General features: G+C 41.9%; 1 protein-coding gene across 5 annotated transcripts in view; it reads right to left on the bottom strand.

Annotated features, from left to right (window-relative positions):
* Positions 1-12,019, bottom strand: part of GRIA3 (glutamate ionotropic receptor AMPA type subunit 3) — a 225,126-nt gene that overhangs the window by 65,425 nt on the left and 147,682 nt on the right. For all 5 annotated transcript variants that reach the window (XM_045030430.1, XM_045030431.1, XM_045030429.1 and 2 more), the window contains one exon: positions 2,840-3,216. In XM_045030430.1, the coding sequence (XP_044886365.1) occupies positions 2,840-3,216 (377 nt within the window). The remainder of the gene's footprint in view (positions 1-2,839; positions 3,217-12,019) is intronic.

The raw sequence follows: 12,019 nt of genomic DNA, 5'->3' as shown, positions 1-12,019 counted from the left end.
TCTCTCTAAAAGTGCTGTACACTCTCACACAAGAAATGTATTCAGGCAAACTCACAATGGAAGAATGAATCCCTTTTAATGCCAATAAAATATTATGAAACATTCAATATACTCAATGTGCTATGAATGATGTTTCTTCCTGACAAAGATATGGATTCAAAATGGAATGCTTGGGAATAGTCCTTTTCTACGGAAAATAAACTAGACATTAAATCAGCTCAAGGCTCAAAGTAACAGTGTTTCCAGAACTTAAAACATTTTACATTTTTTTCATAAAAACTCATTTAACTGTCTGGCCTTCTGTTATCGTTAAAGATAACAAAACAACCGAACGATGTCTTCAATGGATGTTTCATGTATTAATATTAAGCTAAAAGTTATGGCTGGACATATTTACTGCCATCTGTGTATGTTTGGTATTTCCAAGTCACCTATAATTGTGGCATTGATAAAGATAGAATATATTCAATTCATTATGCAAAATATACAAGGCCGAACAGGTCAAAGAGTGACATGAGAGCTTAACCCCCCCCCAAACCTTATGCACTTCTATTTACTGTCAATAAACAGGTCTAGTGGAAACAGCATAATGCCTGCAGCTTTCCATGTGATGTCCCAGTGCTTATTTCCCGGTCCTTTAAATTGGGCAAACACATGGTCAACAGCAATTTAAATGCTATCACTGCTCCATATCTTTAACAGCAAGCAAAGGGGCGTAGTTTTGGTGCAGATTTTGGGACTAAACCACAAACATAGTGCATAGACATGAGGAACAGGCTAAACGCTATAGATATACAATCAGGCAGCACATTGGAACACTGACTCATTTAACAGATTTCTTGCTAACATTAATGTATGCACATACTTAGGAAAATGTGTTGTGCACATAATTAAAAAAAAATTAATCACAGTAATCAACTTCTCTTTCTTCACTGCTAAACTATAGAAATTGCTAGCTTTCAAATATAACACATCTAGCTCGACACTCCTTACATGTCCTAAATCCCTAATGAAATTAATAGGCGATTTGAGTGTGAAAGGAATGCAGGGTCAGGATCAAGATCTAGGTTATAAGCGATGAAATCCTGGCCCTTTTAAGTCAATGGAACTTTTGCCCTTGACTTCAACAGGGATATGATGACACCCAAGATTTCTCTTCTTATATAGACTATGAAAGTCAGGTAATTTGTCAAAGAATTAGGTATTGTCTGCACATTGAGAGGGGCACAGAAAGCATGTGGAAATGGGCTCTATTTGTTTTGAATATGAGTGCTTATTAAGAAATCATTTGGTTCCCTAAGGTAATACACCTCTACCCTGCTATAATGCGACCCGATATAACATGGGTTCGCATATAGCGCAGTAGCAGCGGGGCTCCGACGGCGCTTTAAAGGGTCCGGGGTGCTGGTTGCTGCGGGGAGCCCTGGGTCCTTTAAATCACCACTGGAGCCCTGCCGCTGCTACCCCCGGGGCTGTGGCAGCGGGGCTCGGGCGGTGCTTTAAAGGGTCTGGGGCTCCGGCTGCTGCGGGGAGCCCCGGGCTCTTTAAATCACCACTGGAGCCCTGCCGCTACTATCCCAGGGCTGTGGCAGTGAGGCTCCACTGGCGATTTAAAGGGCCTGGGGCTCCCCACAGCGGCTGGAGCCCGGAGCTCTTTAAATCACCGCCGGAGCCCTGCCCCCTACCCCAATATAACGGGGTTTCAGCTATAACGTGGTAGGGATTTTGGGTCCCCATGACCGCGTTATAGCGGGGTAGAGGTGTATATGTTCACAACTTTGTTAAAGAGGAAAGGGCATATTGTTTCTACTAAATGAGTCTTTTTTTTTATAATTATGGTAGCTATACACTGACTTTAAAAATATTATTACACAAACCAGTTAAGATCCATTACTGTAAAGCTATGTAGATTTAGTGCTTATCATAGATGTCACCAATATATTTTAATGATGTATGAATAGAAACATTTTTACTATTACTTTATTTAAAAAACATTTTGACCTATGCATTGTTCAATCAAGAGAACTTGAGCACTCTGCAGTGCTTTGTAAATTTTTCTTTAAAAAGCAATCAAATTCTACGTAATATCAGTATTGTGCATTAAAATAGAGCTAACATCAAATCCGTTTTCCTAACGGCTTATTCAGAAAGACTATTTGCATGAAAAAAAGTAATTTTATGAAAACTGCTAACACTTATTAGAAGGCCACATTGACTATGAACACAAGGAGATCAGACAAGCCTAGATTTACATAATGATGCACATACAGTACAATACATAACAACTCTTAGAGATGTACATATGGAGAAATGAATATATGAATGTGATAGTAAACAAATTAGTAATGGATGAATGGATGGTGCAATGGAAACACACAGAAAACTAAAGCTCGAAGGAAAATTAAAAAGGCAGCATAAGCTGAGACTGGCATGGAGGTGTTTTAAAGTGCTGTTGCATGTGGTTTTTGAAGCAGTTCTTATTTTGCATTGCAAAATAAATATGTTATATGCACCAAGCAGATGACCGTAAAATGAGATATGCAGCAAAAACACGGTAGCCCTCCAAGCATTGCTGAAAATGTAAAACCCTATGCATTTTACAGTCTCAACATGGTGTATATAAGTTTTTGTAGAAATGCACGAATGGCATTAAAGGCAACACCACTCACACGCTTACCAGGTGAATAAGCGTAGTGGTTTGATGATGAAGCTTAGCATTGGATGGAATGTTAAACAAAAAATTTGGAACTGAAAAAATTGAGAAAGTAACATATATGCACCATGGCATCAGCATATGACCATAAAATGCAAAAAGGTGATGGAGTGATATGGAACAAACCTTGGAGAAATATCGCATCCTTGCTGCATAAAGGCACCCAGGGAAAACCAAAGGCTGTTAAATATTCCAAACTCATTTGGAGGGTCAGGAGGGTTCTGGGGGTCACGCGGTTCTTCATTGTTGTCTTCCAAATGCCATTCATAAGGACTGAATCTGCTGACTAGGAAAAGAACTACGCTGACTCCAATGTAAGCAAACACTATACACATCCAAATTTCATAAGCCAAAGGATCCAGAAAGGAAAATACGCCAGGTTTAGATTTCTGAGGCTTCTTGATCATGATGGAGATGCCCAGACTCATAAAAGGTTTTGAAAAGTCTATGACTTCTTCTCGTACCAACGTTATGGTGAGTGGAGCAACAGCTATGTCTGCTCTCTGAAAAGAGAGAACATATTGGAGTTAGTCACAAAACAGTCACCACGTATTACAATCTACAATCTCAAACAAAATAATGAAATGATAAAGCCAATAAAGAATTACAAGAATCATTGGTTAGAATTTCATTGCAAATTGCAGATGTTTTGGAATCATTAAAATGATTTAAGAACATTATATTATTGATAGAAAGTTAATAATAATAAAAATGATGCATAATTCTACAAGGGGCACAATGAAGAAGGGGCACGTAACCTAGCTACATATGTTCTCCAACTAATATGGATAAAGAAAGTGAGCTGTCAAATTAAATGATTCTGTATTTCCTGAAGATGAAGAGGGTTATGTAACAGAGTCTTACTATAATCTTCACGCTCAATTTTGCTTTATCGAGTAGCCATAAACTCTCATTAAAACTGTCATAAAGCCAAAATCTGTCATTCAACACCATGATGCTGGGGATTGAAATCACATGTGGATTATTTTGATGACAGGCCTTTAGTGTCCATTTTGATTCCTTAACAAGGCATCTGTTAATTTTTTTCCTAAATTTTAGGAAGGGATAATAATTACACCTAGAAATATCAGGACTAGCTGAGAACGCTTGTTATTATATTGCTCTTACATACGCTCTAGAAGCCTTATGACATGACAAGAGTTTCCCCCCTGTTGCTTTTGTTGCTTACCAGTGATAATCTGTGTCTGGAATATGCTTTGAGGACATAATGGACAAATTCTGTGGTTCTCTATGGTTTGATTTTCTCTCTCTCGCTTTCTTTTTTTTATTTTAGCGAGATCAGCTCAGACTGATTCGTTGATGTAGGCTGGGATTTCCAAAGGAGCTAATGAACGTAGGCACCCAAATCCCACTGAATTATAGCAAAAGAGTCAAATAAAGTTTGGAAACGGTGTGATGGGATATGAGACAGTGACCTTCCCACCTAGCTGAGACAACATTGTTTAGCACAGTTGCCATTTTCACTGTAAAATCAAGGACAATCAAATGGCTACTATGAGGGTGAAGCACCCAGAATGAATGAGCAGTTTTTATTTATACACAAGCCATAACCTCGTCATTTTCTAGTCCTAGGGCTTGTCTTCACTACAGGTGAAGTCGACCTAAGTTACACTACTCCAGGGACATGAATAACATAGCTGGAGTTGACATGGCTTAGGTCGACTTACCCCGGTGTCTTCACTGCACTGCGTCGACGGGGGACACTCTCCGGTCGACTTCCCTTACTCTTCTCGGGGAACTGGAGTCAGCCGCAGAGCGCTCTGCTGTCGATTTAGTGGGTCTTCCCTAGACCTGATAAATCGGTCGATTGCAGCAGTGTCGAGCTCCCTAGTAGTGAAGATGAGCCCTAAGTGCTGTAATTGCAGAAGAGCTCTCTTCCTCTGGTTGTCTGCAGAAGGGAGTGTGTCTGGCAATCCTTTTCATTTACATTGCATAGGAACCATGGAATAATCCCATGCTAATTAAACAGTAGTAATAAAGGTCAGTCAGTGCATATGTAATAAATAGCTTGTATTGTCTGGGAAGATTGCACTGTTACTGTGTTTCAAATACAGCCTGGATCTTCAATCTAACTGGCAGTCGGGGGGAGGCTGTGTTAGGGTTGCCAACTTTCTACTCGCACAAAACCGAACACCCTTGCCCCGCCCTGCCCCTCCTCTGAGGCCCCTGCCCAACCCCTTTTCTGAGGCCCCCTCCTCACTCCCCCTTCCCCTCCCCGGTTGTTTGCTCTCCCTCCCTCACTTGGTCAATTTCACTGGGCTGGGGCAGGGGGTTAGTGAGCGTGTGTGTGTGAGGGCTCCGGCTGGGGGTGCGAGCTCTGCTGTGGGGCTGGGGATAAGGCATTTAGGGTGCAGGAGGTGGCTCCGGGCTGGGACTGAGGGGTTTGCAGTGTGGGAAGGAGCTCTGGGCTGGGGCAGCGGGTGGGGGCATAGGGTGTGTGTGTCGGGGTGCAGATTCCAGGTGGTGCTTACCTCAGGTGTCTCCACTCTGGCTCCTACGCGGAGGCACAGCCAGGTGGCTCTGCATGCTGCCCCATCCACAGGGGCCACCTTTGCAGCTCCCATTGGCTGTGGTTCCCAGCCAATGGGAACTGCAGAGCTGGTGCTTGGGGCGGGGGCAGTGCATGGAGCCCCCAGCTGCCCCTACCCGTAGGAGCTGGAAGGGGGACATGCCACTGCTTCTGGGAGCCGCACGGAGCCATGGCAGGTAGGGAGCCTGCTTTAGCCCCGCTATGTCACTGACTGGACTTTTAACTGCCCAGTCAGCAGTGCTGTCTCCCTGTTTGGCTGATTGCTTTTCTTGTATGATCTAGAAACACTACCATGCTAGTCCCATGGCAGTTCCCCATTTGCTTTCTCACATTTCGTTGTAGTAAGAATATAGCAAGTAGTACTCAACATGTATCTTTTCTTAAAGTATCATAGCTAATGATTTTGGTATGACGCTTGGCTGAGGGCTACTGATAAGGCTGGTTTGGTGCAGGTAGCCAATGGAGCTACATCACCACATCTGGTCTTATACAAATCAGGGCCCAGTTCTACTCCATTGACTTCAGTGAGCACAGAATCCAGTATTGAGGGATATGACAACACTGGGGTTTTTTAACCAGCCTTACACAACGTTTTTCTACCACCTAATGGAAGTGAATTGGGTCAATTTGGGCAGATTTATCAGAAAAGCTTAAGGGGGAAGATAACATGTTCTAACTATTACAGTTTCACACGTTTTTGCCATAAGCGAAAGCTCATGAGGGAATTCTCCCTCTTTCACTGTTCTGTAACCTTCACAAAGTAATAATGCTCCAGAGAATTGGGAAAAGTTTTGCAATGCAAAAGTATTCACTTTCTCCATTAAAAGGGCCAGATCCGCAGCTGGTGTTAGTCACTGAAGGTGGAACCTATGCCAGTTTTCACCAGCTGTGAGTCTGGCCCAAAGTGTCTAAATGAAAATAATCTGTTTCTCTTTGCCTGATGTTTGCTACCTATGGAATGCAATTTGCCTGAGAGGCATTATGAAAAGTAGCTATGAAACATATGGCGTAGGTGTAGCTGCTTTTGTAAGCTAACTGTCTCAGCTGGATTCCTCCATAACTAATGCACCAGAAGGGTTTAATCTACACATTTCCAACTAACAATCTGGAATACTCCTTTCTGAAGTATATTTGCAGTTAAGGAGGGCACCAAAAAAGCTTTTATGAACCAATTTAAAGCAATTTTTAAAAATATATGACCTTTAAGCTTGTGCCCTAATTTTTCTGCTGCTTTAAATGTCAAATGATTGAGTTATGGGATGAACAATCATATATGCCCCCGGTGTAAAACTATTGACTTCAGTGGAGTTACAGCAGGGTTCAGTTTAACCTAATGTTTACAATGTGTGTGTAAATATCAGAAACTGATATTTAACTAACGCAGCACTGCGTATAAATAGAACACGAGTAGAAAGGAGATTTTAATCTTTTAAAACAAAGAGAATGTCCATGCTGTATTGGTCATGTCTCTTAACTGAGAAAGAAAAAAAATCACCTTGGAAGGGGCAATCTAATGTAAGCAAAACAGATATATATATACAAAGGTGCACTTATTCCAGCATCAGTCATACTTTTTTTGCAAACTGAGCTTGCAAATTCAATGGGACTACTCACATGAGTGTGTGCAGGATTGCCCAGTGCTGTTTGTTTTTATTTTTCTAAACTCATTACTAACTACTTGAGCTAAAATGCTGAAGTGCTTGCAAAAGGAGCCTGAAAATGCAATAATAATATAGGTCCCATTTGTAAACCTTTTACTCACATTGAATAGTGCCTTACTCTCCAACTGGTCTCATTGACTTCAGTTAGACTGTTTGTGGAGTAAGGCAGTATTCAAGAAGAGTATCAGAATCTGTCCCAATATAAAGTAGTACAAGGTTACATTTTTCAAACGCACCTAATTGACTTAGGAACTTAAGTCCCATGTTCAAAAATGACCTAGTCATTTAGTAGCCTCAAGGTAACAGAGTGCCTAAATCACTTTTGAAATCACTAAACCTCAGGCACTGAGGTGTTTTTGAAAATGTTGCCTCTAAATCTTTGTACCGTGAAGCATCTCAACACACTTAATCTGAACTATGAACTACATACAAGGCTCACTTCTTCCTTAACCACCTCTGGAAGGAACTGTAGTAACTAACAACTACTGCACATCAGTTAAGACAGGAAATCAAGAATTTATGTAAGCAGAATACCTTAGAGAGAACTTCTCTGGCTGGAATTTGTCAGGATTCCGGCCCTATGTTTGTAATTCCCATGGAATTTTTAATGACCACAAGTGGTCAGGACATTTATTTCACACTGTATCTGAAAGGCAGCAGCTGGGGCAAGAGCTAAGTGCAAACTCATTCAAAGAGAAGAGTGACGCATCCTGAATTGCCAACATCACAAGTGGGTCCTGTAGGCATCAATTGGGAAAGGACTGATGAATCAGCAATCTCTGATTCTGGCGATGAGAACTATTCTCAACCTCTGAGATCTGCCCATCATAGGACAAGGCAACATCATTCCTCTAGCAGAAAGTCCTCTGTGGCCTGTTGCGGGTCAGACACTGGCTTTTTTGAAAGGGTAGCAAGGAACTCCGTTTAGATGAGTCATGTATCTTTCAACGTTCCTGAAAGCTATGCAAGAACCGCTTCCTGCAAGGTTTCTGTGTATAGCTAGATCACTCTGTGTTATGAGGCACGGATTGCTCTGATTGTGCCCCTTCACAGCTAACTATGAAATTGATGGTAATTAAACACTTTTGCAGGATTTCTCCTTGAATGTGATGGTTTTCAAGTACACAGACCCATTCATTTCCATCAGGCTTACTGCCCTACTAAAAGAAACTGGGATTCAGAAGAGGGTAGCTCTTAGAGCAGGGGTGGGCAAACTTTTTGGGCCGAGGGCCACATCAGGGTGGTAAAATTGTATGCAGGGCCGAGGCAGGGGGTTGGGGTGTGGGAAGGAGTGTGAGGGGGAGGGGGTGTGCAGAAAGGGGCTCAGGGAAGGGGGTTGGGGTGCAGAGTGCAGGAGGGGGCTCAGGATAGGGGTGCAGGGTGTGGCAGCGGGCTCAGGGCAGGGGGTTGGGGTGCACAGGGGTGCAGGGTGCAGCAGGGAGCTTAGGGTGGAGGGTTGGGGTGCGGGGGGTGCGGGGTGTACAAGGGGGCTTGGGGCAGGGGGTTGGGGTGCAAGGTGCGGGCAGGGAGTTGGGGGGGGTGGTACAGGAGGCCTTCAGGCTCCGGCCCAGCGTCACTTACCTCAAGTGGCTCCTGGGTGGCAGCGGTGCGCACCGGGGCCAGGGCAGGCTCCCTGCATGCCTGCCCTGTTCCTGGCCCTGTGCCGCTCCCGGAAGCGCTGCGGCCCCTGGGAGAGAGTGGGTGGAGGGCTCTGCGTGCGCTACCCTTGCCGCGCCTCCAGGTACCTTCCCCGAAGCTCCCATTGGCCGTGGTTCCCCATTCGTGGGCAATGGGAGCTGAGGGGGGCGGTGCCTGGAGGCAAGAGCAAGGCATGGAGCCCTCTGCCCCCCCGCCTGAGGGGCCGGATCTGGCCCACGGGCCGTAGTTTGCTGACCCCTGTCTTAGAGCTTATAGAATTCAATGAGGCAAATAAAAATGGCTCCTAAATTATATTCAAAGTTAACACGCAACACATTGTTGCTATGCTAATATGAGTCATCCAGAGGCAGCATTTCCTAATACAGCTGATAGGAGGTGGTATACCCAGAAACGTTAAGCCAATTAACATTGAAGTTGACAACAAAACTCTCACTGGATTTAATGGGAGCAAGATTGGACCTTTCACCATTAATAAATTAACTCATTCTACTTTTTTTTTTACAATGAAAAAGGAACATTTTAGTCCACTTACAATATACAGCACATGCAGAAAACTTTTACAGTATTCTTTTCTAGCTAACCTCAATAACTGTGCTGCATGGGTGAAATTCGCCCCTGTGAAGAGGGCTAACACTCTTGAGCCCTATTGTGAGAACTTACTATAGACTACTGGACCTGTGTTGGCTCCCTGCACAGGGAGCATTTGATCCTGTGTGCACTGGTTAGAGATTGCCAGGTTTCAGAGATGGCTACATGTTTAGTAATTGATGTCATGACATTGGTATATACAGGGTGTGATCTTGTAGCCCGGAGACTTCAATGAGTTTTCCATATGTGGGACAGTTGCAGGAGGGTTTTTTTTCTCAGTTAGGGGATACAACCATAATTTGCAATCAGTCTGGAAAGTCTCTTGAGGTCTTTGGAATGCTGGAAAGTTTCTTTTCAGAAACATTAATTTACAGCATTTGACTCTACAACTCTGCAACAGTAAAACTGATATTTTCTAAAATGAGAAAATAAATATCCATTGTATTTTGTCCTTTTAGTTATATGTGGAAAGCATAATATATTTAATCTACACCAATGATATAAAAACAGCTAATGGTCATAGTGTACTGTAACACCACTGTAACACCACTCTAAGCGTAAAGACTGTTCAGGTTAATGGAAAATATTTGCAGTGACTAGAATGGGGTGAAAAATGTGTGATAAGTTGTACTGGAACGGCGGCACAGATAATGTAGTTTGGGGTGGGTGGGCAGAAGAGATACCTGAAAGCCCCAAAATGCAAGCACAGTTAATCCCAATGCCTGCAAGTGAAAGAACTAAGCCCTTTTAATGATAAAACCTTAAACATTTTGATGAATGTATGCCCTACTTATTATAAAAAGCCCACTTAGCATTATACCAGGTTACTTATTATCTTCTGTCTCATTTTAAACTCTCTGTAATGATCAACATTGATATTATTTAATGAGTCAATGAAGTTTCATTAGTAAAGCATCATTTCAAAGGACTAAAAAAAAATCCAATCTTGAAGAAATTTAATTTATCAGTAACTAACATGGTGCACACCATTATACACAGATTTTGGTTTCCAGCTGTGCAAAAACTATCTTCTTCCAATGAAAAATGCTTGAGTAGAAGTTGTGAGTGGAGGTTAATAGGAAAGGTTAATAAGAGCTGATTAAGAGCTGTGCCACAAAAGAAGTGACTATTGCCTTTATTTAAATCTGATCGCAATGTCCATGCCTTTCAGCCAGCCTGTCATTTATTGATTGTACCAGAGAGGGTTTTTTAATAAGCAGAAATGGGAAAAAAGAAACCTGGAAAGCTAGTCACAGTTACGTACTGTAAATACCTGCCAATGCCTGAGTTTGATTGCATAATCAAGTCTAAACTCTATTCCATACACGTATTTTATTAAAATAAAAACAAAATTGACGTTAATGGGGGTTTTGTCTGAGCAAGGACAGCAGTACTCCTTACTAAAGCCTTTAATATGTGGAAGGACGTCTTTTCTGCACACGAATCCCTGCCCCGCGTTGGCTCAAGCAAATCAGGTGTGTTTCTAATTAGCTGCTTGAGTGTGCAATCACTTGATACATATACAAATGTGTTGTTATGAATATACACTTGCACATTTTGGAAATGCAAGTAAGGAAGCCCTTTGAAAATTTGGCCCATCATGTATATTCTTATACAGCTGCATATCTGTAGACTTTCATGTAGACTATGCCTGTTGACCTACTCACTTGAGTGGTTATGCTTCACTAGAGAGGAACACCCACAACTCATTATTGCAAAATCTATTTTCAGGTGGCTTGAATTTTATATTTGTTTCTTATAGGCCAGTCATTTATTATGCTTGTAAATTAATGCATGGTTAGTTCATGTACATAATGATGAGATTTTGGGGGGACAAGTCAGCTAAAAATCCACTACAGGAACTATATGGTTCTGGCACTAATTCACTGAAGAATCTCCCAACACATATTTTTAGACCCTTGGTAGGTTAATGGTTAATAAACCATACTGGGTTCCATATTAACCAGCCACAGTCACTGTACATGTGACTCACAATACATGAGTTGTGAATGTGCTGGTGTAACAGGAATCCATTGCTGGATGATTAACTACAGAAAAGGAACTAGGGAATTCGGCGCATTTGAAAATCCCTCTTGGGGGGCCTATCTGCATGTTTAGGTGCCCAAGTGCTGAATCATCATGTGTTTAACTGTTACTCTATGCTGTACGTATAAGAGCAAAGATTTATTATGTATCCAGTAGTATTTCATTTCAGGATTCATTGGATGGATTGGCAGATGCTCGCTTTTGCACTGACAGTTATTGTCAAAGGCTAGATTGTTATGTAGACTCTCTTACTATCTTATTTACATTAATAGAATAAATATGTTGGCAATTTATTTTGAATATAATTAGTTATTCTGACCCTTGGCTGCAGTAATTGATAGGAAAGTTGTTTTAAAAAATCATAATAAAATATGATAATGAGACAGTAGTTTTAGAAATATGTTACCAGTATTGCCAGTTACCTTTGATACATTTTATGGGCAGTCTCCATTATTCACAATACTTTAATTTCTTTTCTATTAATAATTAGTGGCTCTAGAATATAGATGTTCATCTGGAAGCAAAAGAAACCTCCCCAAAAGCCAAACAGCCAAAAAAAGAAGCAAAGTGAACAAATGTGGGAGGAAATGTTTGCCAAGAGAGGGGAGGGATAGCTCATGGTTTGAGCATTGGCCTGCTAAACTCAGCATTGTAAATTCAATCCTTTAGGGATCTGGGGCAAAAATCTGTCTAGGGATTAGTCCTGCTTTGAGCAGGGGGTTGGACTAGAGGACCTCCTGAGCCTGGGCTGTGCTATAAACATACTTTGCATTTTGTTTAAAATTGCACATAAATTTCTGT

The sequence above is a fragment of the Mauremys mutica genome, chromosome 9 (genome assembly GCF_020497125.1).
Source record: "Mauremys mutica isolate MM-2020 ecotype Southern chromosome 9, ASM2049712v1, whole genome shotgun sequence".
NCBI lineage: Eukaryota > Metazoa > Chordata > Testudines > Geoemydidae > Mauremys > Mauremys mutica.
This window is presented reverse-complemented; position numbering and strand designations above follow the sequence as displayed.